Below are 27,562 nucleotides of genomic sequence, written 5' to 3'. Positions count from 1 at the left end.
CTTTCGTCCATACAAATCGGCCCACCCTAATGTACATATATATATTTATTAATAAATAATAGGTTGATTCAGGATAAGTTAAAGTTTGACCTATAGCAGTACCCATATGGACGTGTCCCTTGGAAGTCTTCTTTCCCTAGCTGCGAGTTCCAGATACATATTTGAAATTGAGAACGGTGTTCGCCGCGTATTTATCGGCATTATCGACCGACTCTTAGTGGATGACTCCTGAGGGCCTTTTAAGTTGTGTGCAGGTTTTCTTCATAGTGCTTGCGGAGAGGACTCCTTAAGCGGGCGGTAGCTAAATCTCTTACTGCGAACGTTTTTCAGTATCGGCATACTTTAGCAAGTTTAATGGCCTCTTTAACCTTCTTGGCGGTGATGATAGTATCAGACGCACTGTGTTTATGTTTATGTGCGCGCCTGGATATTTCAACCGAGGAATGCGCTGCGTATTGCCGGCAGAAAGCGCTCGCGCGTTTTTTCGCCTCCAATAACTCTTAACCGTCAAATGCGATGGATATTTTGTCATTGAACTTTGTTGGATTTGAGAGGGACATCTGTTCTTTAGATGCTCCTCCCATTTTCCTCGTATAAGAAGAAGAGCTCTGATATCAGGGCGATAACCATTGGGGTATCAAGTAACAGCTGGGATCTAGATGTTAACTACTTATAAATTCGCATTGCTCGACTGGACAGATATTCCTTGACGCTCGCTCCAGGACACTGTTCCTTCGGCCGATGTCAGGGTCAAAAAGAGTGTACTGCACATGATATGTGATATATGAGAGTCCGCCGCCATTTCCTCTCGATCCATTCGATCTCTTCTATGGACTTTGTAGCTGAAGCCGTCTGCAAAGTATATTTTGGAGCTAGCTACGTCTCTTGTATCGCAGCTATGCGGCGGTTGTGCCGCCTCATGAAGACAACTATCTCCGTTATCTTCCCAGTTAACTCGTTACAGTTTAACTGCAATATTCTAAAGAGTGAATGGGAAGCTGTCGTCACTCGTCGTTTACTTTACAATAGTGGTGCCAGAGCGCCCCCGTGGGCAGCAATTTGTGGCCCTAAGTTGTATCGTGGCGTCTCCAGTTGAGATTTCGGCAACCTTTGTGCGAAGTAGAGCGTTTATCAACATTTTGATAGACCGCATTGATTCAAACTATTGTGAGATGTACCGTCAATGGTTTGTTATATATCAAAGAAAACGCATAGATCTATTTCTCCGCACTCTAGCGTACTTTTTTGATCTTTCTATCCTGTAGGCACGCCAGCCCTGGATGTGGATGTATTGTCTCTAGCGTGTTTGAACTGAACTTGTAGTCTATAAGCGTCAAGATTACTTTCAGAGCGAAGGATATTAAACTGGTCGACCTGAAAACCTTCGTCAGAGTTTTCTCGACAACCAAGTATGCAGTTTTCTAGCAAACTTCTTGTTGTACTAGTCTACTTGAAATATTAAGTAAATTTAGACCCCTCACGGACCGGTTAGTTCAGCTTAGCCTAACCTACCGGCTTACAGTCCTGAAGTTCTTGAATAAGTATCCATTACGCTCGGTAAAGTTGACATTTTATTGAATTAGTTACTTATTCCTGATTACGACATTTCGCGCATAGCTCTCCCAGGAAATATAAGCGGGTACATTGTACAACCTAAACTTTTTTGTTGTATGTATTTACTAATAAACTTTTCTCTTCTCTCTTTCACAGCTGGCTAAATCACGTTGTACATACCAATATTATGGTGTTTGCCATTTTGGAACTCTTCACATCATTCCGTGAATATCCCAAACGCAGTAAGGGTATTGTCGGACTCACAATCTTCCTCATTACCTATCTAGTTTGGATACATATTGTCAAGTATTATTCCGGAATTTGGGTTTATCCGGTGCTTGAGGTGCTGGAGTTACCTCAACGAATTGTCTTCTTCGTTGCTGTGCTGGCATTTACGCTATTTTTGTATATTTTGGGTGAATTTGTCAATAATACGGTTTGGAACAAAGAGCTCAAGTTGGCACAACGTAAACAAAAATAAATTAACAATTTCAAGGAATATTAATTTATGTATGTCCGCTGTTTTATTAAAATTTTGATACTTCCAATGTATCAAACTGAGAAAAACTACATAAATGAATATAAAACAATTGAAACTGCAAAACCAAACAAATTTTCTTATGATCTTTTAAACTTAAGGCTTTGCTAAAGAAACATTTTTTAAGATATTCATAATTAAATATACGACGAGTGATTGTATCTGTAGATATATAAGCATGTAAGCTCGATAAAAACCAAAAACAAAGTGAAATTCTTACCAAAATAAATTTTTAGTATGTAGTCAATACCCTTCATGAGATTTTTTGAAGTACATAAGTAAGTATAATTAAAAAAAAAAAAAAGAACTATTGTTGTAGAAAGATGAAATAAATATTTACTTAATATGATTCAAGTTAATTCAAATTTAATGTTGATTATAGAAGTTAAAGCAAAATAACCATTATTTTACTAATTAATTTATTCAAATCATTTAGATTTAATTGCATTTAATTCATTGTTCTTGAGCAGGAGTTATGTAAAATATGTTAAATGATATTTTGGCATGGAACACAAGCACACTCATATCAATGCACAGGAGTTCGTTTTCAAATTGTAATTATCTATTGAAAAATTAAAAATAAAAAAATAATTGATTAATTAAAATATGTATTTGTTTTAACTGAAATGGTTGAACCGCAAGGAAAGATGTATCCGGACTATCACGCCTTTGTTTGTGAATTCTGGGCAACGTAAGCATTCCCTAGGGTCACGACAGAAACAGAGGAGACACTTCTCCATACTCGGCTTAAGAGCTAATCGAATCTGCGTGCGTCCCACTGAGGTCTGTTCTCGGGCCAACGCTATGGAATACGATGTATGACGGTGTGCAACAAACCAAACTCCCCAGAGGCACGCTAATTGTTGGCTATGATATTGATGATATTGTCGTGGTAGCAGTGGCCAAGAAGCTGGATCTGTTCCAAGCATTATGTAGAAGAATTAAAGCAATGTCTCAATATGGTTCTGGAGATGGCTAGCAATGAGACAGAAGGGTCCTTGGTGAGCTCAAAGCAGGCTGTAGATCAGTTAGTCCCAAACATAGGAGATTATAAAATAAATTCAAAGTCTCACTTAAATTATTTTGGAGTGAACATTGACTCAAAACTAGCTTTAAATGAGTACTTCAGGGCGGTGGGAGAGAAAGTTTCTAAAGTTAGTAGAGCTCTAATGCGAATAATAGGTGAGTCTAACTTTTGTCAAGTATCCAAACTAACCAGTTCTATAATATTGTAACGAATTTAGGGAATTCCGATTTTTATGCACCTTCTGGTAACGTTCGAATCGCTAAATTGTGGAATAAATCACTCCCATATTCAGTATAGCAAATTGGTCTTTATTGGCTTTATTACATCATGGTCTTTATTTAGATTACTTTGGGAGCGTGTATAAATCAAAACTGATTACTGAGTACTCAGCTTGCGCTGCTTTTATACTTTCCGTTGCTTCGTTCGCATATTTCTCCTAAGGGCTAGACGTTTCACCTTCTAGAACTTTTATATCTCCTGCTTGGTTACCATCTATATACATGTATATTTGCAGTTTATGTTGTGTGTATGTGTGTGTGTGAGTAACTACTTCGGCTGATGATTACATGTGTTTGTGAGATATCTCTTCGTTGTCTTGTAAGGTATGTATGTGTGTAAATGATGATTGATTTGTTCTTGTACACAATTGTGACAGCTTGCTTTATTGTTGTTGTGCCTTTATTTACTAACAACATAGTGATGCTAAAATTCGCCACACTATTATACGCTGCACCAGTGTGGCACGGATCTTGAATGGCCCACCAAAAAGTGTTATACGTATACCAAGTGCTTATCGGAGAGTGTAGGACGACGCGATCATTGTTTTATCTCAGAAAATTTCAGTATATCTGCTGTCCAGGAACACTGGAATCGGGCGACCATCGGAAAATGCTAAAAAGAGCGCAAGGTCACGAATACGATACGTGGATGACATAATATGCGTTTTAATTACTAATAACGAAGAGCTTGTACTGGAGTACCTCAACAATCAGCACGGAAATATAAAATTTAGAATGGAAACCGAAAAAGAAGGAGGAATCAACTATCTAGACTTCACGATAAATATTGATAAAGAAGCCAAAAGATTTAACTATGACATATATAGAAAGCCACCGGCACCGACACAATAACACATAATACCTCAAATCACCCCCAACAGCATAAGAATGCAGCATTAAGGCACTTGGTACATAGACTTGAAAGAACACCTCTTACACTTGGGGTCATATATAATATCACTGCAAACAACGGATATAAAAAAGCACTAGTAAATAAGCTCAGAAGGACAAATGGAGAACCAAAAAGAAATAATGGAAAGGAAAATAACAGCTGGACGACTATGACATATACTGGAAAAGCAACATATAAATTGGCAAACTTCTTTAAAAAATACAACATTAACACAGCATTCAAAGCATCGAACAATCTAGGGCGAAAACTAAGAACTAACACTAACTCAGAGGATCCGTTTAGCAGCCGCGGCGTATACAAGCTTACCTGCGGATGCCAGCATAGTTACATAGGACAAACAGGACGGCAAATAAGAACGAGGTTCAGAGAACATATTAGAGATAACAACAAAAAAATACGGAATCCAAACATTATACCCGAGTCTAACTTCGCATGGTCGAGAGTGCATGTTCCCCAGCAAACATCAATAAAACGGTTAGGGTTCTTCACATACAAGAAAAAGGCCGACGTCTCAACGTACTCGAAAACGTGGAAATCTACAAACAGAAAACATTCGACGGTAGAATACTAAACGAACAGATAAACACAATTTCTGACACAATATTCGAGCCTTTAAAACTTGTTTTCAAGAAACAAAGTAATCACACAGGTACAACAGACAAACACACAACAACAAATAAACACAAAACAATTCACACACCAAAACAACAAACCCACAAAGAAGGTTAAACGACTAAAATTACGGACTTTTACCTATCCCAGTCAGCCACACAAATCGATTAGTAAACCAACCTCGGTTCTGAATGAACAAACACATGCACATAACTAAATATACACAAGCATCAATTTTGACAATACCTGCTCATGTACCTACGAACTATAAACACAGGACAAACGACAACAACAGATCAGAACGAAAATCGACACTGATGATGGCACAACGCCGAAACCGGTTTGTCTCAAAACCAAATTTGACAAGGGATGACGGAAAATCGTTCCAATATACATCATTTATCCACCCTGACGGAAAATCAACAAAACAAGATAAGTCAGGAACGGCGCTGGACCTTCACAATAATATATATATAGAGGAATGGTATGAGCGGAAGTATGATGAACTAAACTACCTCAAGCAGCTATTGAGTGGACACGGCGGTTTCAAGGAGTATTTACATAATTAACTAATTTAGATTCCCTTATGTGCAGACTAGGGAGGTTTTTAAAATTTTTTTCGATTTTTTACAGGTGCTTAGTTCTTAAAATGTGCTGTTTAGCGCAAAAATGCAATTGTAAAAGTTTGAGCTCAATCGGACTTTGCTTTCCAGTGTCTTTCGCGAAAAATCTATTTTTTTTTTATTTGCAATATATTATAAATGTTGAAATAAATTTATTGTCAAATGAAAGGAAATTAAATGGACTTTAAAGTATATAATAGACATTTTTACAAAAAAATGGAAAAAATCCGTAATGATTGTTCGTTATCTTTGAATCTGCAGGGCCCAGCAAAAAGTGTTGTATGCACAATTTATAGCATTTTATTGCCTTTTAAAAGCTTCAAACCGTTTTGGAATTGCTTAATTCGTTCTTGAGATATATATGATTAAGTGAACCCATTTTTTTTTTTTTTTTTGGAAAAAATCGTTATTCGTAAATATCTCAAAAATGTTACCATAGAATTAAAAATAACCTTGATTTTCGAAATCAGGGGGTGATTTTACATAGGAATTTAATAATGGCGTTTCTGGTGCAGAAAAAAAATTGGAATTTGTGATCCAGTGTTATCAGTCAAGAAAAAATTAATATTTGAAAACTTCAAAAAAACTAGCTTGCAATAAAAACCACGTTTTAGCATACGTGCATTTGCATTAATTTTGAAGATATAAAAAAAAACCAAATAAATGGAAACTATCGAGATTCAAGTGTTTCATGTCATTTCTGCTCTATGTTGCTTTATTTCTATTTTGTCATCTGCCCTACTCTGCTCTGCTCTAACCTGCTCTGAACTTTTTTCTGTTCATTAAACAGATCTATAAACTCTAGTTTTGACAAAATGCCAGGACAGAAAGAATCTTGCATTCAAATCCAAGCTGCTCGACCTTTTTGATGTAGCAGTGGAAGATGCCATTTCCAAAATGTCGAATAAAGACGATGGTCGATTTTTGGGAAGTCAGAGAATGAAAGGTCGCAAAGGTCACATGGAAGGTGTCGATAGGAATACTGCTCGAGCTGATTAAAGAAGAGTTCAAGGAGAGAAAAGAAGAGAAGAAGTTTCTGAAAAGGAAGCTGTGAAGTTTTTTAAAAATGTTTCCCTTGATGAGTTTATTTCTGACCAGTCTCTTGTATTTTTCGAGTATTTTAACGTCGGAACGGATTTTTTTGCAGAGGCCCCAATGAGCTGGTTTGATAATAAAGACTTTTTGAAACTTCAAAGTTTTTTTAGAAGCAAAAGTAGTAAACGGCACGGCAGAGAGGACATATAAGTTAATTCTAGATTTTAATAACACTCTTACAAAAGACGAGGAGCAGACCCAATTCTTGCTTCAGGTGGTGGCGGATTGCCGGCGGCTTTACCCCGATGGTTCGTACACTTTGAACTTTCTCAACCCGTATCCGATGACTAAAATTGAAAATCAACATTTTTTAATCGTTTTAACTTTTATTTTTAATATGAATTCTTTCTTCGAATGTGAACTCTAGAATGGCTACCATCATCTCACCATTTTGTTAAACATTATATTCATTAATTAAAGACTGAAAAGATTAGAAGATTAAAGACAACAATTTCTTAACTTCCAGTTTTTTCTATTATAATAAATAAAGATACTTAAGTGCTTACGATGATTACGGATAAGGTAAGTTATCAGTAAACGTAAAATTGTTTTCGAAATTGTGAGGAACAGCGGATTACCATACCAGGTAACAATCTTTGTCCACTAAATGTTAAATACCTTTTCAATTGTCCAGTTTTAGAGAAGAAATGTTATTATGTAATATAAAGTCTATTAAATTTTATTTCTTTTAATAATACACTTGTTGCAATGCGGATATCTTATCGCAGGTTAAAACAAAAAATGTTCGAGTTTTCGGTAAAAATTAGGATTTTGTCAAACTTCCAGGCTATTTAGGCACGGGAAGGCGAATTCCAATTGAGCTGAAACTTTTACAATTGCATTTTTATACCTAATAGAACATTTCTTGAAGTGAGCACATACAAATTTCGGAGAAAAAAAACTACCCTGTATTGAAAAACCACCCTAGTGCAGACAAATAGGTTGTTGGACTGGTGTGAGCAAAATGGCCTTTCTAGTTATGATGCGATTGATACACGCTGAAAGGAAGCGCAGAGAAATTAGCATGCTAAGCAGTGGCGATTAAACCGCCTTTCTCCGAGTGATGCTATCCCTAATATCGGTATCAAAGGGTGTGGAGACATGCACAGGATTAGCCTGGTTTGATGGGTCCACTTAGGGGTAGTGTGCTGTCCCAACGTCCAAGAAAAAAATGCCACCGAATCTGCAGCATCTATTCACCACAAGGTGCGGCTTACAAGCGGGTGTATGCCTTGGATCAAGTTTCTCGCTCTGAAAATTGAAATATTGTGCTCGAGTAAAGAAGGTCCAGCATAAAGTGTCAGAAAAGTCGCATCAAAATCATAAGATCTGCCTTGCAGACTCTTTTCGGAGTTGCCACAGAACATCCCAATTAGTAGAAAGCAAAGTCTGGCTGAACGGCGTGAGTGCCGAGGGCTTCATACTTGGAAGTCTGTATCCCTCAACATCGAGGTTCGGGTATTAGAATCTGAGATCGGGTTTGGCCGGGCATTTATCGGCATAAGACTTTTCCGACTCTTCTTGGATGGGGACATTTCTGGGCGCGATATTTTGACAGTAATGCAGCTTCGTCCAGTGTATTTCTTTTACGCTCGGTGATCATAGCGGAGACGCGTAGCGAACGATCGACTGGCCAACTGCTTTATAAGTGGCTACGAGCGGCGGCCACCGTGGTGTGATGGTAGCGTGCTCCGCCTACCACACCGTATGCCCTGGGTTCACACCCCGGCAAAGCAACATCAAAATTTTAGAAATAAGATTTTTCAATTAGAAGAAAATTTTTCTAAGCGGGGTCGCCCCTCGGCAGTGTTTGGCAAGCGCTCCGAGTGTATTTCTGCCATGAAAAACTCTCAGTGAAAACTCATCTGCCTTGCAGATGCCGTTCGGAGTCGGCATAAAACATGTAGGTCCCGTCCGGCCAATTTGTAGGGAAAAGCAAGAGGAGCACGACGTAAATTGGAAGAGAAGCTCGGCCTTAGATATCTTCGGAGGTTATCGCGCCTTACATTTATTTTATTTTTATTTATGAGCGCTTTTTTGTCTTTGGCACAACTTTGCAGTCCATCTTTGAGGCTAAGAGGAAGCGTAGACCCTTCCAAGTCTTGTAGTAACGTGCTGTGCTTGACTGTGTCAAAGACTTTTGACAAGTCTAGCGCTACGAGTACAGTGGTGGGGTTCTTGGTTCGGTCCGGAATTATTTGTACGTTGAAGGATTTTAGCGCGGTGGTGGTACTGTGTTAGTTCGAAAGCCAGCATGGTGATTGGAAAGTCGCAGGTTGGCGGCGAAGTTAGGAAGCACGACGGCTTCAAGTATCTTGGCCACTAGCGATAGGAGAGATATCGGACGATATGATACTTCTAAGTTAGCTGGTTCCCAGGATTTAGTAGCGGTACCTTAGCAATTTTATATTTTCAGAGACGACGAAGGAGGGCAGAGATAGGTTGAAGACAAGCGTCAGGTATTTTAATCCCTGTTGTTGTTGTAGCGATAAGGTTGCTCCCCGAAGGCTTTGGGGAGTGTTATCGATGTGATGGTCCTATGCCGGATACAGATCCGGTACGCACCATTAAGGTGCTAGCCCGACCATCTCGGGAACGATTTATATGGCCACATTAAGCCTTCAGGCCATCCCTCACTCCCCACCCCCAAGTTCCATGAGGAGCTTGGGGTCGCCAGAGCCTCGTCTGTTAGTGAAACAGGATTCGCCGCGGATAGGTGAGGCTGACAATTGGGTTTGGAGAAGCTGTATATTGCGCTGGCAACCTGAAGGGTTGCGCTACACAGCCCCTTGAATCTGGTATTTTAGTCGCCTCTTACGACAGGCATACCTACCGCGGGTATATTCTAACCACCTAACCCGCTGGGGAATGGCAATGCCATTCGGGCCTACTGCTTTAGATAGTTTAGCTAGTTCGATGGCTTCTTTAACCTCTGTGGCGGTGATGGTAATAGAAGACGCGCTGTGTTTATGCTTAGGGGCGTTTTTTGGCCTCCCGTCTAGATTTGTCCACCGAGGAAAGCATTACGTATTGCCGGCATAAAGCGCTACAGTTCTTTAAATGTTCCTCCCATTTCGATCGCATGTGTTTGTGCATGCTTTATATTCGTCCCACTTTCCTTTTATAAAGTTGATGAGAGCATCTTGTGTAGGGTAGGTTGTTGAATGCCAATGTTAACAGCGGCTGCCGGCGGACACGTCTGGCGAGCTGTGACAATTTCCTACCAAACGTGTGCGGGGCTCCCCGTTTAACGTGCAAAACAGGGTGTCCCCTGATCTTAATATCTACAAAAACAGTGTAACCGTCCTGAAAAGATTCATTTTCGCCACACGCAGCTAAACCAATCGCGCTACAAAGATGTGCTCTGAGGATTACAATTTTTGATAAGGACTCAACAAATTAAATAGGGCTAAACTGAAATTACAGCCCTTTGTCGGGAAAAATCCCGAGTCGCTTCGGTACATAGAATCGGTTGGCGTAGGAAGCGTTAGTTGGGCGATAGGGCCTTCGGAAGATGTAAACTTTAGTTTATGCATATACATAGTGTGTCTCCTCTACCAACTTGTGTTTATATATTTGATTTAATCCTGATGCACTAATGGAAAATTTTACCAAAATTGGTTCCAAGCGCCTTCAAAATCAAGTGTACAGTACAAAAATATTAGGGGGACTCTTTAAAGCATATAAATTTATAAGGTGTAAAATTATATCCATTTAAACACGCTGTTATATGAACGCACCTAGTAATATTCTTGATAAACTTAATTGTCGATCAGCTGCATTGTTGCCAAAAAAATTTTTGATTGTTATACAAATTGAAAAATACCAAGGTTAAGTGAAAAATCAAAACTAAAACATCTTTACTAAGAAATTCTAGTAAATGACTTGCTGATGTCGAGATTTCTGATGAAAAGGACGGCAATTATGTTTGCAAGGTTGCATTCCTTTAAGTTTACCGCGTTTACACCATGAAATGTGCGCGTAAATTTATACAAATTCTGCATGATTCAATTACTACAGGTTTGTTCTCCAATGATGACAGAGCTTTGACACTCCCAAGCTTAAAAATCTGGGCGGGTTGCTTTTACGAAGTAATGAAAAAGGGGAATAATTCAATCCCCCTCAGCGAAAATTTTAGTAGAAAAGTACCTTTAGTAGTATATTAGTAGTGATAATAAATTTGTAAATGCCAACAGGATTTTGGGGAAATAATTCATTTTCTACTAAATATTTCGTGAATTTTTAGAGTTATGTTGGCTTCTTCATTCTTTTAAAATTTGTTTGAAGAATGCCGTACGTCAGCATTTTATTCAAAAATACAATATCTCAAAATTTGTTTCAAAAACTCCATATCCGAGCATAACTACAATGCATTTCCAAATATAAAATGAATGAATCGATTTACTAGTCCAGTTTTTGACGTTGAACGATGAATTTTAAATTGGTTCAGGTTTTGTATGTTCATAGGTTTACGAAAATGCACGATTCTTTGGTGTCCGTACTTTTCATTAAAATGCTTATGTTCAGCCACACTAATAGATCATGACATAGTTAAAAAAAATCTTCTAAGGAATTATGCAGTTCATTACTTATCGGGTATTTGTAAGCTAATTGATTCCTATTTCTACTACTAATATTTTTAGAAAAGAAACAACACAGTTCACGGATGTCAACTCGATTTGGGAGCAAAATGGCTGCAATTGTCAAAAAAAAACTTCAGCCGAGCAAACCTATTGTGATTGAATCATGCAAATTTTGTAAATGATTATTCATACAAAATTTGACAGTTCGTTTACGCACTAGATAAATTTATACGTTTACATGCTTTATAAGGCATTTATACGGTTAAATGAGTCCCCCTATTGAATTAAATTAGATGTTATTTTTGCTACATCCTTTTTTGACCACTTCCTGTGGACACCAACAACAACCACTTCCTGGCAATTTGGACGACACCACTGTACCTACTTTTATAACTGGCACGGTTTGAGAGCTAATGTAAACAAAAGTGGTCAAACAAGTAGTTCGGCTATTATAAAAGTTCAGCGCAAGTAGGAAAACGGACGTCCTTTGTCAAGAGATTTTCATAAATAATAGGGATTTTTAATAAATCTCGGTGAACAGGAAAATTGAAACTAAAATGACAAAAAGTAAGAAACAACTTAAGGAGGAGCAGGAAATAAATGCCGAGAAAGCGATTGTGGAGGAGCGCCTAACAACAAGGAACGATGTTTATACGCAGGTGAGTGATTTGCCACGTTACAAACAGTGATATATTCCCAAAGAACAAAAAAAAAAACGTAAATTAAAATTTAATTACATAATTTCGCTTAATATAGGGCGCATTTAGTTATTTACGCCTGCTCACGCACACTATCGGACTTTTGCAATTTGCTTATGGCATTTACTATCATTGGTATCATGTACATTGGCAAACGAAAATACAGGATGAGGATGAATTGAGAACGCGTTGGGGTGGCAAACTTAAATATCTTACATTTCTCAATATGGTTGGCATTGGAAAGTCGTATATTTTTACGCTTAAATAACTTCTATGTAACTTTTTCTAGATACTACAAACGATTTATCATTTTGTAGCGCTTTTAAATGACTTTCTTGGTACAAATGCAGTTGGACAGTCCAGCTTAATGCCAGGTATACGTAAGCTACGTGATTATATTTTTGCTGCTTGGGCATTTCCAATTGCGAATAATGTCTGCATATCATTTTGGGTTGTGTACACTTACGATCGAGAGTTGATTTTTCCCAAAGCGTTGGATGCAATCTATCCCAAGTAAAACTTGCTCGATAGAGGGTCTCATTGATTTAATCTATATTAAATATTTCTTTTACAGTTGGCTTAATCATATATCACACACAAATATCGCCATGCTTGCTATACTCGACATGTTTACTTGTTTCCGCCAATATCCCAGTCGTAAAGCAGGACTCACTGGCTCTATTACGTTCATGGCACTCTACTTAATTTGGATACATGTTGTACGCTTCTACTCAGGTCATTGGGTTTACCCGCTGTTTGATGTACTCAATTTACCAATGCGTTACTTTATGCTAAGCGCTATGTCATGTTTTACAGTAGTTTTATATTTATTAGGCGAGTTTTTAAATAATTTAATTTGGAGTCCTGAATTGCGTTTGCTACGCGTGAAGGACTCGAAACTAGATAAGACTGAATGAGTGTGTACTTACATAGATATATGGCTACGATTTAATACATTCAAAATATGTTAAGTGCGCGCGAAGTGGTGCGCCTTTGGCTTAAAATATATACATATAGCAAATACCTCGTCTACAACTTTGCCTCACAGAAAGCAATATTTGCCAATGTCGCGAAGCTGATCTGCTATTACGGAAAAAAATTTAACAGATTTAGAAAAACGTTCCGGTTTTGGTTTTGCAATAAAAAAATTTACTTTCCAAAACAACAGTTATTTATTTTACATGAATATATGGTCCATCTATTTAATATATAAATTCTTCTTTTTACTAGGAATTAAAGGACTTTTGAATTCAATCTAAGTAGCTAAGCAGTTTTTTTGTGGAAACTCAATGAAAGAAAGCACCGAGTATGAGCACAAGGGCAGCCTGCATTCTGAACACATCTCGCTTTCCCTTTCAACCTTTCACCTGCAATAGCGTTGGCACGCTGTCCGCGTCCTTTCTTTCTATTGCAACGCGGCGTTCTTGTTATTGTTGTTGTATTTATGTGATCGCAGACATTCAATTTTTCCTGGACGCGCGATACGAAGTTCTTTAAACATATGCTTCCAACGCTCATGAATTCCGCATAGTTGGATTTTTCGCTCGGAGAACTCGACTCGATTTTGGACCTCGAGGCGTACACCTAAAATTTCAATGGACATGCATTACGTCTATCGCACTATGGTCGATCTCATTATGTGCGTAACGATCGGTTGACAGTCATGTAGCTTCATCTCTCCTTTTACGTTTAAATCTGGAGCTAGTTAAGACAAGGTTTGGGCTTCTTTCTTGGGCTAAAAAAATCTGCAGTGAGAGAACGGGTATCGTCTTAAGTTACATATATTGCACCAATGCTTCGATGGTGGCGCACTCCAACAAGCTCCATCTGCCGAAACTGTCAGATGGAGGAGGAAGATGCGTCGTTTCATAACTTTCTTTGCCAAGGAGTAGGACAAGATGGCATCAATTTCTGGTAGATGTAGGGAAGGTGTTTTGTTAAAGATCTAGCTGGACGAAAGTGCAGGGAAATACTCATGCACACCATCTAAACCCAACAACATGGCCCGCTGTAGGTACGTTACTCACATATAAACATATTGCAGATAACAAAAACTCACCTGTTCCAGCCCATAATGTGTTCCTTTGCTTGTATAATGGTAATAACATTCCCTAAAGGTTTTGTATGGTAAAGCCGTCGTGACAGTCCCTTCCGAATATATTTCCAGTGTTACTTCGACTGCCTCTGGACTGCAAAAGATATTCCTATCCCCAGTTGCTGGTGGCAGGAGAGTAAAAATTATACGTTGGATACTTCTCTTTTGTGAACTTCCAATTGGCATCAGTTATGTGGCCTTTGCGTACACATATCTAGCACAATTTACACAATAAATTTGTAGGGCTGGTCATACAAAATTTTAAAAATATATATTTATTTTTTCGTTGTAAATACATATAAACCATGCACTATTTCTAAAGGCACAACACGGCCTGTACTTCTTATAATTCTAAATTAAAATGTTTAAAAAAAATAATTGTCATAAACTTTAAATACAAATTTAGTTATGCATGCATTATTTGTATAAAATATTCATATACAAATATTTATATTTATAATTATGTATCTTAAAAAATAAAATAATTGGCACGATTTACCTCCGAAGAGATTTAGGCCGACCTTTTATTTACGTGATGCCGCTTAGAAAAACTTGTTTATAATTAAAAAAAAATCTGTTTTCTAAATTTCGGGTATTCGGTGTGGTAGGCAAAGCGGTTACCAACACACCACGGCGGCAATTATCATATCGCACACTAACTACAAAAGAGTCATAACTTAAAATTTTTCAAATTCGGTTTTTTTCATAAACCAATTCACAGTACACATCTCTAACTTTCCCTTAAATTTCGTTGTCATTATTTTCTTCTTTAACTGGAAAATTGCCGTTATGCCAGTTTTGGTGTTGATTGCATCGCTTGCGCTGTATCGACTAATGAGTACTATTTGTAGTTGTGTCAATGTGCTTCAGAACAAGTGAACATTTTTTTTACGCATAAAGCGTATTATTTTAAATTCTGACTATCTTGTTGCAAAAAAGTTTTAACTTTGTTGTGTATTAATTAAAATAGTGTCCTTTTATACGTAAAGAGTAAGTAAATTTGCTTGTATTATTGTGAAATGTGCCTTTTTTGATGAAATAATTGTGAATGTACGAGTAGTCAAATAGTCATAATTCAAAATTGCTATATATTTTGTCCGTAAACAAATAATTACAACAAAATTTCGTCAATTCATTTTATAACGAAGGTCTTCTCTTTGTTTTTTCTTCTCTCCCGAACATTTACATTTTTCAAGTTGTGACTTTTTTGTAGTTAGTGTGCAATATTGAATTAATTTTTAGTTTATAAAACTACGAAAAAATGCGTAATAAATGAGTTTTTTAAATTAGTTCAGTTCAGTTAAGTAAAATAATACAAAACAAGCATGCGAATATATGTAACTATTACGAGTAAAAAATGAGTATTAATCAATTTGATTGTTGGTATTGTACAAAAACAAATCAAAATAAGGCTCAGGTTGTAATACGAACTAACTTAAAACTGCGCTTGAAGTTCAAAGATCGTTTGAATTAAAATACTGCATAACAGCGTTTTACACATTATAAATCGTGAGCAATTACAGATAACTGCAAAAATGAGAAACTCTAAAGTGATGTTACATCGAGCTATTTCTGTCCTTACAACTAGCTACTTGCATGCTTAGTTCCATCAATTATATACTTTTTTTTTTTTTTTTTTTTTTTTTTAATGGACGTTGTGGCAGCGCGCTGCCCTCAAGTGGCCCAATGAAACCAGGCTAATCCTGTTCACGCGATCGATTTATATATATATATAATAACTTTTTTTTTTTTTTTTTTATTTTGCCGAGTCTTTGATGGGCAGCGATTTGTCAAGCGTCACGATCTGAGACTGCTCAGCTACAGAAGAAATTTCATCAGCCAAGCGTAATACTTAAAGAGAACAGAAGCAAACGTATTATACATTAATTTAGAGAGGTGAGAACAATCTTTTTTATAGAAAAAAGGGAGTCCGAGCTATCAAATGTGTTTGAGTGAGAGTTATAATCTTGGCATAAACGCCGAAAAGGTTCATTTTGTTCGAAATTCGTTCTACATTGTTTCAGCAGAAGAGGTTTGAAGTGTCTCGATGTCCGAGAGGGAACGCAAAAGTTCACTTCATTCAGAAGGAATGGGCTCGAAATTGATCCATTTAAAAGTTTTGTCATAAATATCACACCAAGCATTTCCCTTCGACTAGCAAGAGTTGGAAGATTGATAAGCTTTAATCGATTAGTATAAGGTGGAAGATTAGTTAAAGAGTCCCATTGGAAATTTCTTAAGGCAAATAGTAAAAATTGTTTTTGTATTGATTCGAGACTGTCTGCATGGACTTGATAACGCGGATTCCAAATTATCGAGCCGTATTCTAATATTGGCCTAACTAATGTTGTAAAAAGTGCTTTAGTTATGTAAGGGTCGTTAAATTCTTTTGACCACCGTTTAACAAATGCAAAAACACCTTTACCTTTATTCACTGTAGCATTAATATGAAGATTGAAACTAAGTTTGGAATCCATCATGACTCCCAAGTCAATAAAATTATTTACAGTTTCTAGACTATAGTTGTTAATTGTATATGAAGCTGGTGGCGAAACTCTCCGAGAAAAACACATGAATTTACATTTTTTGAGATTGAGCGGCATATAATTTACATTGCACCAGGTAACCAAGTGATTTAAATCCATTTGAAGCAAGGAATGTTCCTCAACCGAGGCACATGATTTGAAAAGTTTTACATCGTCTGCGTACATCAAGATTTTTGAGTATTTAATTGTACCAGATATATCGTTTATGAACAACAAGAACAGAATCGGACCAAGATGGCTGCCCTGAGGAACACCAGAAGAAACATTGATGACCCCAGAAAGTGTATTTTTAAAGATTACTTTTTGCGTACGATAACCAAGATACGAAGAAATCCAACATATAAGACGGGGTTGAAAACCGAGTTGACTGAGCTTATGAATAAGTAATGGGTGTGATACTTTGGTACTTTCGGTGGTTATTTTCAAAATAATTACTAGCTATGTAATATCTAATCTTAAATTTTTACTTCTATTTCGAGGGCAGTAGCAACATTTTTAACTTCTCTGATTCGCTTAGCACCATTATTTCTTTAGGCTTGTTGCTGGTCTGCAGCAATGTTTGCATTTCAGTGGCATCGGTTGCCTCAACTGCATATACACACATTTGACGCGCACTTTTACCATTCAAATGACTCTTTGTCATTTTTAATTCATCATCCTTAAACGGTGCTAAATTGTGGGTTGCTATTTCGAAAGCATTTGCTTGTATGCCGACATCACAACTTGTTTTGCTGCTGCGTGAATTTGGCTTGCCAGTGGAGAGACCCGAATAGGAGCTATGCAATGTTATGCCCCCCAAAGGTAAATTCAGTTCAGATGAAGTACACGAGGATGTGCTGGAACCACCAACGACAGCTTCATCACAATTAAGATTCCGTGCCAAATGTAAATTTAAATCAGATATATTCAATAGATCCTCCTCATCATTACTAGCTGCAGCGGTCGTAGTAGCAACAGCATTTGAGTGTATAAAACTTTGGCGCTTACTTTTGCTACTACGTTGCGAACGCCGACTATGGCTATTGGCCATAACAGCGGTAGAAGCGGCGACTGCTACTGCGGTACAGTTGCTTGCGGCTTGTGATTTGCGTGAATGGCGACTGCGTATGGAGTTACGTGAATTTCGATTTTTCGTAGATTCATTAGATTTTTGCATGGTTTTTAAGAGATTTTCTAATGCAATCTGCTTTTTAATATTGCGCCCAAGCGTAGAATTGTTATGTATTTCTTCAGTACGTGGCCCGTTATGATTTCGCTGCACTTCGGAGTGTGCATCATTGCATGGGTCCTGCTTTAAAAGAACATCCAAACGTGAGTTTTCCTCTTCCTCCCCAGCGGATGAGCTACTCAAGCCTTGCTGCTGCAGGAAAGGCAATAAGAGTTGACCGTTTTTGGATAAAAACTCTGTGATATCAGCAGGATCTAAGCCTGTTAAAATAGAGTTAAGTTCAATTTTAGTAGCAGAGTTGTTAATTATCATGCCCTCTCTACTTACCTGCATTAGCACTGCGCCGCTTTATCATTTTTCCGCTACCATTTATATGATGAAGCTTTTTAGTATTTTGTTGTGCGAATAAGCCAAGTTTATGGCTCATATTTGGATATGTCGTCTTCTGCAAAGCAATAACTTGTGATTCTATGGATGTACTGCTCTCACGTCGTCCATTTGTTTTACGTCCGGTGTTAGCTGACGATATAAAGTCACGACATTTATGCGAACGCTTGGAAGAAGCATGTTTGCTGCTATGATGATGGTGATGGTTACGTGAGCGTGAGGCAACTTTTGTTTTCATCTCAGCAATTTTTACAGAGACCTAAGAAGTTAAGGCTGTTAGTTGAACTTATTCTTCTCTTGTTAGTGAATCTTCCTTAACACTTTAAAACATAGATTTTAAAACAAGTTTAGCACCAAGTCAAATCAAACAAAATGCTCAGAGATCGCTTAGACCCACACCATTGCCACTAGGAATGCTATCATTGGTAGTTGCATGGTTCACAGTGACGTGAACCTTCCTCTAGAGCACTAGTTCGCCTTGGGTAGTAGTGTAGGTGATATCCAGATGTTTGCCTTTGTGACTAAATCACGCCAGAATGGCTGAACAGATTTTGATAAATTTGTCCCACAAATAGACGGTATGAAAGGATCTACTTTACAGTTTTAAAAAAGGGGCCCTCGCCTCTCGAGAATAGTAACTTTAGAAATGATCAGAAAATGCTACCAAAAAAAAATTCAAAATGGCTCAGAAGTAGTCCTTAAATCATCCTGAAAATCACCCGCAGATGGTCCAGGAGCTGTCTAGAAATGATCCTAGGGCGGAGTTAGGCGATCTCAAGATGATCTCAAAAAAATAGTCGCGAAATGGTAATGAAAACATAAAAATCCGCAAATGTTCCGGATAAAGTCCCGAATTTACGTAGAAATAGTCTATAATCAATTATCTCTAAAACTATCCCAAAATTATTCGAAAACTATCCCATAACTAGCCCGAAATTATCCCAAAGTGTTCTTGAGATAGTCCCGTAATGATCCCTTAAACAATTCAACACTTAAAACAATCTCGAAATTAACCAGAAACCACCCCGAAATGTGCTGAAGATAGCCCCAAATTTATCCGCAGATAGTTCGAAATGATCTCGAAATAGATTAATTGATTTAATTTAATTTAATTTATTTATTATTACGGCTGTTTAGGCCTAAAACTTAAACTACTAATACAATTCATTATTATATCACTTATTTCTATTGAATATGCTGTTGGAATTACATGTGATTCCTATCAGCATATTTACTGGCGTGACAAACGGACGAGTCTGGGAGCCAGTCATTTAAGGAAAGTTGAAAAGAACGCGTTTCCAATCCTCCAGTGCTCCCAGCTTAAGGCAACAAAATTTGGAACTTATATTTTTCAATTATATTTGTATTTTAAGGTGTCGGAATGTATTGGTCTCCGATCAACACAGCTAAACATGTCTTTGGATGTTGGAAATTGAAAATAACATGTACCCAATCACCCCTCACTTTTGTTTAGTAAAGACGCTGTCGGAATGCATGCAGATTCTGATCAGCACAGCTCAAAATATAATGGGAGGTTGAAAAGGACGTGTTTTTAATGCTGTCGGAATGCGAGTGATTCCGATCAGCAACAGTAAATATAGGCTGAAAGTACCGAATTCCAGCGAAATTAGTTTCACATCAATAGTTCAATCATTATGTATCTACATAAACGAATAAATAATTGCGTCTACACATATGTACGTATACGAGTAGCGGAGCGGCAATGCACAAACACATGCATATATCTTATCTGAGTTGTCACAAGAGAGGGCAATAATTTGTGCACGTATTACTCAAATGAGAAGTTATAAACGTAGTTGTGGCTGGCGATTTTATAGCCGAAACTAACTAGTAAGTTCTGGAATGGAAAAGCCTGGAAGTATGCAATGAGAAATCGAAAAGTATAAAAGGCGCGACAGTAAAGGCGAAGAGGGAGTTTCATTTGAGCTATCAATCAGTTTGGTTGTTTGTAAGCAAGCTAGTTGCAAAGTATACGTGTTATTGTGAAGTATTTTAATAAAGGCCATTTTTCCATTATTCAATATTGGAGTTATTTATTCAACAGTTTAGTGATTCGAACTTAACAGAAGGGCAAATAAGAGGATTTGCAAGAAAGTTCGTTACAATATTTAAACCTAACCGATTATTACTATCTATGCAATTAGGGATTCAAGGGGTTGTGTAGCGCAACATATAGCTTCTCCAACCCAATTGTCAACCTCACCTTCGAGCGGCGAATCCCGTTTCACTAACTGACGAGGCTCTGGCGACCCCAAGCTCCTCATGTAACTTGGGGGTGGGGAGGGAGGGATGACCTGAAGGTTCAATGTGGCCATATAAATCGTTCCCGAGATGGTCGGGCCAGCACCTTAATGGTGCTGTGTTACCGGAGCGTATCGGATCTGTATCCGACAAAGGACCATTACATCGATAACACTCCCCAAAGCCTTCGGGGAGTAACCTAATCGCAACAACAACAACAACAACAACATCTATGCAATTACCACATTTATTTAGGCGTGCACTCTCTGTACAGTCTTCGACTTTATGTTCCCCGCTGCATTTACTACACCTCTGTTTAAGTGTTCAAGTAGCCGCTATATGGTTAAACCCTAAGCATTTATAACATTTTTTTACCGTTTGAGCATCGTAAACTGGACAGCGGTCCCAACCAATATTGATTTTCTTGCATTTCAACACGTCTTCATAGTATTTGTGCTCAATCTCAATGACTGCATTGATATATGAGGCTCTGTTTTCCTTTCTTGATTTAATAACTCTTACACATTTCATTTTAGCATCTCGCAAAAACTCATTTTGGTTGGTGATCTTACCAACTACTCCCTCTTCAGGATTCTCAGTACTAATGTTAGTCACCATGATTTTAGGAAAATATATTTTCGGTTCAGCTATGTTGTATTTACTTTTATCTAGCCTTTCTGTTAGTGTCCTTAATTTTATACTTATCACTAGCTGACTTCGCACTAATAATTATTGTACCATTGTTTCTATTTTGTACCCTGCCTATATTCAAATTGGATGGATCTATTTTATTCAAGTCCGTTTTTGTTTCTCAAAAACACCGTTTTTTTCAAAATATTTAAAACTTATTTTGAGTTGGAAAACGGTGTTTTTTCAAAATGCTATAACGTTTTCAAAAATTGACCGTTTGGGATCATTTTTTTTTTAAATATGTTTTTAAATGTACTTTTCGGAAAAAAAACAAAAAAAATTTTTAAGTTTTTTTTTCAATTAAATAAAAAAAAAATTCTCGGTCCACTCCGGGATTAGTGGGGATGATTGCAGAATTGATTGGAGTTTTTTATGAGAAAAAAAAAGGGCGAAATTCGAAAAATCTCGTAAAACTGAAAAATTACAAAAAAAAACTTTAACAATTTTTTTTTAATTTTTTCCGAAAAGTACATTTAAAAACAAAATAAAAAAAAAAATAAAGATCCCAAACGGTCAATTTTTGAAAAAGTTATAGCATTTTGAAAACAAAAACGGTGTTTTTTTAAATTCATAACTTTTTTTGAGTTGGATGAAAAAATTTTAAAAACTTCTGAATAACGTCTTTCGTAATATAGAAAAAGAAGAAAAACTTTCAGCCAATTCTAAAGGGGTCGGGTTCAAAATTGGTCGAAATGGGATGGAATACCCCATATATATGTCGAACTGAACAAGCAAAATATATTTTAGCACAATACCAATTGAAAATTTCACTTTAATGTTTATTTGTATACACAAACACTTTATTTTTTGAATGTTGGTACATCACCTGCTGCAACTTTATTGTTTACACCACTTTTGTGTGCTTATTAACGCACAGAACTTGATCACCAAAAAAATTTTTCAGATATAATACCGAAATAGTCTCGAAATTATCCGAAGACACCAAACGATCCGAAAATAGGCCCAAAGCTTTCCCAAAACGATGCGAAAACAATTCTGAATTTACACTGAAAACAACTGCGGAATTGTCTGGAAAGAACCCTAATATGGACCACCAAACAGCTTCGAAATGTTGCTGAAATAGTCCCGAAAACCGACCCGTGATCCGTTGATAATAATGAGAAGAGACGATTCAGAAATAGTCTCGAAGTGATATCGAAATCAAACCCGATATAACCGTAAATGCTGCAAACATTAAGAACAATTATCGATGGTCCTTTGCCGGATGTAGATCCGGTACGTTCCGGTACCAAGCCCGACCATCTCGGAACGATTTGTTATGACCACAGACGACCTTCTAGGCCATCCGGCCCTCCCACCCCTAGATCCATGAGGACCTTGGGGTCGCCAGAGCCTCGGCTGTCAATGAAACAGGATTCGCCACGGATAGGTGAGGTTGATAATTGTGTTTGGAGAAGCTATATATTGCGCTGGCAACCTGAAAGGGTTGCGCTACACAACCCATTGAATCTATTTGGTATTTTAGTCACCTCTTACGACAGGCATATCTAGCGCGGGTATACTCTAACCCCCTAACCCGCTGGGGTGATTTTCGATACTCGTTTCTACTCGTATATTTATAGCAAACTCACCTGAGAATCCACAGAATTTCTACGCGATTCCACCGAAACATGCCGTACACTAAAACTGATCTCTGAATCAACAGAATTTTTACGTGGTCCTTGGCTGGATGAGTTTGCGGTGCCTGCACCAGTTAGAGCCATTCGACGTTTCACAAATTGTGGCAAATAATTTGCCCATGTAGAGCTTATCTCATTCGTCTCGGAGGAATTCAAATCATTAACATCGAAATTTAATCCCACAGGATCGGTGTGCGTATTATATAGGGTTATAGAGAGCCTCCCTTTATCTTCGAATTCTTTGCGTTTAGCCCAAGTTTGTGCGATAACTTTATGCTTTGGCATTTTAACTTCCTCAACGACTTCCTTGCCGCATTTCCTACAAAATTTAAGTACAAATTTAATGGAAGGAACGACATCATATATAAGCGATCTTACCTTCTCAGAAAACGTCGCCAAGTTTCTAATGAAGCAGGTGTCCAGCACCATGTCGACATTACAATACCCGCACCAAAAACACATAATAAATGCAGCTGCAACAAAGCAATGCTTGGACGGGTTTCAATTTTACAATGTTCCTCAGTTGAAATACGACAGCTAATTGTAAAAAAATATGTAAAACTTAACTTTAAAAAAATACAATTAATAGTAAATATTTCCAATCACTCACATTATAAATTTGCGCAGACTCTCTGTCCACACTTGCGCATGCCTAAACTCCGTCCAATGGCAAGCAATGGATGCCAGTATAAATATCAATGTAAATAGCGTACAAAATCCCATTCGTACAATAATCAAATGTATTTTGTTACTTGCAGATGCCGATTTGATATCGTTAGCGAAATGTTTTAGACCAAAAAGCATAATCATGCCACGTATAACAAAATATCCGCCGACCAATACAACGCCACACAGTGGACCCAACAATAAGCCAGCACGAATAGAATGATTTAAATAGCCAACAAAGCAAATACCTACTGTACTATTGCCATCCACCTCACTTAGCGCCATTGTGGTGATAGTGAGTACTAATGGTAGCGACCATGCGACTAAATGAAAATAAGAACCTTTTTTATCAATACGATCCTGCACGTTTCCTACAGCGCGTAGATGCCAAGCGTAGGTGAGAAAGACAAACCAAACCATGGCAGCAGTGAGAAAATAATATACGAGCACAAATACGACTATACAAGAGAGATTTTCTCCAGCTGTTGGCTCTGAATGGCGTAGTGTGCCATCTTTGCGGCAAACGATGTCCTCACGTGAGCCGGGCGTGAATTGTGCCATCCAACTAAAAAAAAAGTATAAAAATGTATTTTTAAAAAGCTTGGTAGATTTAATGGTAAAACAGTAAATATATTTTTTGGCAGTAAATTTAAAAGGCTACAATAGTATTTCCACAAGTCCATTAGAAACATGCTCACATCGGTCAACAGGGCTTTCCTGCTTCACTAAATTCAAATCATAAAATGCGGTTATAATGTTTCAGCAAGACCAACAATGTTCACTGTCGATGGAAACGAAATTGAATGTGTAGAATCTGCAGTTTACCTCGGCAGTACTATCTCAAATAGGAGCGGTGTGGACGAGGACGTTACATCCCGCATAAATAAAGCAAGAGCGGCTTTCGGCCAACTGACAGAAGTATGGAGGTCCAGTCATATATCATTGAAAACTAAGCTGCGACTTTTTAATTCAAATGTTAAATCAGTGCTCTTTTATGAGACGTGGAAAAGTTCAAGCTTAATTGAGAAGCGCCTGCAAGTTTTATTAATAAATGCCTACGCCGAATCCTGAAAATTCGATGGCCCGAAACAATAACAAACGAAGAATTATGGCGAATGACAAGCCAAACAAAAGCAGCCACATAAACTGCAAAACGCAAGTTGTCGTGGATTGGACACTCGATTATGAGGCCTCCAGACAATATAGCAAGGCAAGCATTGCGGTGGAACCCGCAGGGAAGCAGAAGACCCGGGCGCCAGCAAAAACCTGGCGTAGAACTGTCGATAAAGAATTGGAAGATGCAGGTTACACGTGGAATGATGTTACGAGGATAGCACCAAATAGAATAAGATTCAAATCGGTTGTCGAGGCCCTATGCTCCAATAGGAGTTAAGGAAGGAAAGAAAGAAAGAATCACTCACTTCTCTTCGGACCGAGATGGTGGTAAGTTTATTTAGCTTTAATATTGATCAGCACACAACGACTTTGCCAAAACACAGAATCAGTTCCTTCGCCACAATCTTCGATATCATTTTTAAACGACCTGGATGTCAAAAAAGTGATAGTGGAGAATGTTATCTTTGGAAGAGAAGTTGCAAGTTATTCGGTAATCTAATACAACCCTCATTCAGTCAAGGCAAAAAGACGAACATTTTACACACGCAGCGCAGCGCAGAAGAAATGCAAATCATCACCTCAAGACATAGGAAGACATCTTTTAAAGCTGGTTGGTGTTGGTGAGGTCCCGTTTGATTCGACAGGGATCTCACAGGCAATGCACTTTGCATCGGCCGATCTATGAATATGACACTTTCCACCCCGTGCTTTCCTTCAGTTATCACTCTTAATTCAAGCGCCAAAGATATCGCCTAGTATTGACATATTTAAGCTCTAACAATACACACCCATAGTAGAGAAGGAAGGTGAACCATTCTCATCCCACTGTAAAACCTTCTGTTAAGGTTACTGCCGCTACTCGCAGCAAATCTTTGAATTCTGTAGATTTTTTAACCAATTTATCCCCTAGTATCTTCATATTCTCCTCACATCCTTTTCAGGGAAAGCTAATACTATTTCACTTTACGGACGTAAATTCGAGTGCTTTCACCATCTACCTTTAAAAAACATCTTTCTGACGGCTGACGTCAAGTTACCTCGATCAGACTCCTAACATGATATACTGTTAACAATGTTGAATATGGTAACATTATCTATAATAAGTAGTTAAAACCTAATCGAGTTACTCACCCCAGGCAAGCGATCATATAGCAAAAGTTTATATAAAATACAATCAAAGCCGGATACTTATTAGCATTTTCCCAATCAATCAAAAAGGTGGTTACCACAAATATGTTTGCCAAAAAACAAAGCATCGAAAACCATTGTATCAGTTTATGTATTTGACGTTGTTCATCATCTGTATATAAAGGATCTTTGCATTGTACACCGCAACCTTCTATACCAGGATAATAGCTACTACTCGAATCAGCCGGCACGAGGGGTGCTAAACAGCTACCTGTTGCATTGAATTTCATTTCTTGTACATCATTAGTGCATTTTGGTGGAAATAAAGTTTCATTGCAACGTAAGAATTCTGGAAAATATGATGAGTTGTAAACTATGCGACAAGGTTCCCATGTTTTGCGACACATTTCCACTGCAGGCAGGTAGACCATATCTTTGCCGTTGATCTGCTCACACTTTGGCATGAATACGGCGCAGAGGAAAGGCTGTAAGGCGAGGAATTTTGATTAAAGTGGTACTGTCCATATAAAAGATGCATGTTACTAAACAAACCTGTATAACAGCCCAACATTTAGGCACATGCCGCAACGCACGATAGCTACTTAAATGTTTTAACATATGCTCTTGACTCCGGTAATCGGTTAGATCCAAGCTGGTATAATCGTATGGGATTTTAGCACCTAAACAAGTGACATTCACAAGTTTCTCGCAACGTCCATGCCGCACGCATTGTGTATGTTGCATATCGAGAGCGCGCCCATCAAACCAGGGCTTATTATCACGATTATTTTTACCATTAATACGATAATTTAATGTACCATTTATGGGTTCCAAATCTGTTTGTATGGCCTCCAATGTGTGGGGCGTGTATGTTGAGGGGAGCAGTGCGTTGGGTGTTAGTGCTGCTATATTGTCCGTGTGTAAATAAATATGAAACATTAAATGCCAAAATATTCCCCTTGTGATCCATTTGATTTGAGAGTAGTGTGTATTCGGTTTCCTAAATTTTAACATGGATTCACCAACAATTTTATTATTCATTCTTTTCAATCAATTATCATGTAAAGGCCTTACCTTGATGTGGCCATTGTTTTGCAAGTAGGGTAAATGTGGGTGTATCGAACTGTTTTGCTATTTCAAATTAACATTTTGCTTACTTCTTTACTTAAATGAGCTTTGAATATTAATTAACACTGAAAATTCGTAAGAAAATAAAAATAATACTAAATAATGCGGAAATAAATGCCAAATAAATTAATGAAAGACAGACAGCACCACAATGCGAAAGTCAAGAAAAGAGGATGGTGAGAGAATGCCACAGAGTTTGTGATGCCATCTTTTCAATCATGACACACAAATTTATTCGATTTATCGAAAATCGTGCCAAAAATCTTAAAAAATCGACGTCATGAAGCCCGCAAATAAACAGCTGTCAAATATGTTATTGCTATGTAAATATCAGAGCTGTGCTATGTAAATGCAAGAGCTATATAGCTGTTATAAATATGTTATTACCTATATAAATACAAGAGCTCTGTTACAAATATAAAAAAAATTACCCCGGTTTGGAGACCAAAACTATATACGCGCAAAACACTTTTACCCACAGTTTTTCTTGTGGGGACTAGAAAATCATCAAAACAAAACAACCACATCAAAATTTTCAATTTTGTTTGTAAATATCTCCGAAACGAAATTAAATTTTGAATTTCGGATTCGTGATCCTGGGTGCAAAGCGCGTCTTTTGACACCTCTCCTGATATTTTTAGACGAGTTTTAGCATTTGTGAGCTAAAGTAAACAATTACCATTTTTTTGTGGGTACCCCAAAATCATCAAAATTAAATTTTCGATTTTGCAAAAATTTTTGTATGTACTCGAATTTATTCTGTTTAAATTTTGTCTACTATTAATTTGCTCTGTTGTCAATTTCATAAATTCTCG

General features: G+C 37.6%; 3 protein-coding genes across 6 annotated transcripts in view; 2 read left to right on the top strand and 1 right to left on the bottom strand.

Annotated features, from left to right (window-relative positions):
- LOC137240513 (androgen-induced gene 1 protein) overlaps positions 1 to 2,697 on the top strand; it is an 83,691-nt gene extending 80,994 nt beyond the window's left edge. For all 4 annotated transcript variants that reach the window (XM_067766912.1, XM_067766913.1, XM_067766914.1 and 1 more), the window contains one exon: positions 1,711 to 2,697. In XM_067766912.1, the coding sequence (XP_067623013.1) occupies positions 1,711 to 2,035 (325 nt within the window). In that variant the 3' untranslated portion in view covers positions 2,036 to 2,697. The remainder of the gene's footprint in view (positions 1 to 1,710) is intronic.
- Positions 2,698 to 11,376: 8,679 nt separating this feature from the next.
- On the top strand, positions 11,377 to 13,086 carry LOC137242559 (androgen-induced gene 1 protein). The gene is made up of 4 exons (XM_067769831.1): positions 11,377 to 11,882; positions 11,980 to 12,150; positions 12,211 to 12,434; positions 12,496 to 13,086. The coding sequence occupies exons 1-4, from the start codon at positions 11,781 to 11,783 to the stop codon at positions 12,836 to 12,838; spliced, it is 840 nt and encodes a 279-aa protein (XP_067625932.1). The 5' UTR covers positions 11,377 to 11,780; the 3' UTR covers positions 12,839 to 13,086.
- Positions 13,087 to 16,950: 3,864 nt separating this feature from the next.
- smo (smoothened) lies at positions 16,951 to 26,635 on the bottom strand. Its single transcript, XM_067766910.1, has 7 exons — positions 26,172 to 26,635; positions 25,623 to 26,104; positions 23,320 to 23,940; positions 23,088 to 23,246; positions 22,662 to 23,028; positions 18,058 to 18,376; positions 16,951 to 17,990 (listed from the first exon to the last, which is right to left on the bottom strand). The coding sequence occupies exons 1-7, from the start codon at positions 26,631 to 26,633 to the stop codon at positions 17,032 to 17,034; spliced, it is 3,369 nt and encodes a 1,122-aa protein (XP_067623011.1). The 5' UTR covers positions 26,634 to 26,635; the 3' UTR covers positions 16,951 to 17,031.
- Positions 26,636 to 27,562: the final 927 nt, after the last annotated feature.

This window comes from Eurosta solidaginis, chromosome 2 (assembly GCF_040869045.1).
Source record: "Eurosta solidaginis isolate ZX-2024a chromosome 2, ASM4086904v1, whole genome shotgun sequence".
Lineage (NCBI taxonomy): Eukaryota > Metazoa > Arthropoda > Insecta > Diptera > Tephritidae > Eurosta > Eurosta solidaginis.
The sequence above is the reverse complement of the archived record's forward strand: the minus strand, read 5'-3'. Positions and strand labels throughout refer to the sequence as shown.

Excerpts from the sequence above, each read along its gene's own strand:
- smo (XM_067766910.1), bottom strand. The coding sequence starts at position 26,633 with ATGTTAAAATTTAGGAAACCGAATACACACTACTCTCAAATCAAATGG. Across the intron at positions 26,105-26,171 it reads AATGTTGGGCTGTTATACAG|CCTTTCCTCTGCGCCGTATT; the intron begins GTTTGTTTAGTA and ends CTCGCCTTACAG. Across the intron at positions 23,941-25,622 it reads TATATGATCGCTTGCCTGGG|TTGGATGGCACAATTCACGC; the intron begins GTGAGTAACTCG and ends CTTTTTTTTTAG.
- LOC137242559 (XM_067769831.1), top strand. The coding sequence starts at position 11,781 with ATGACAAAAAGTAAGAAACAACTTAAGGAGGAGCAGGAAATAAATGCC. Across the intron at positions 11,883-11,979 it reads GGAACGATGTTTATACGCAG|GGCGCATTTAGTTATTTACG; the intron begins GTGAGTGATTTG and ends CGCTTAATATAG. Across the intron at positions 12,435-12,495 it reads TTGGATGCAATCTATCCCAA|TTGGCTTAATCATATATCAC; the intron begins GTAAAACTTGCT and ends TTTCTTTTACAG.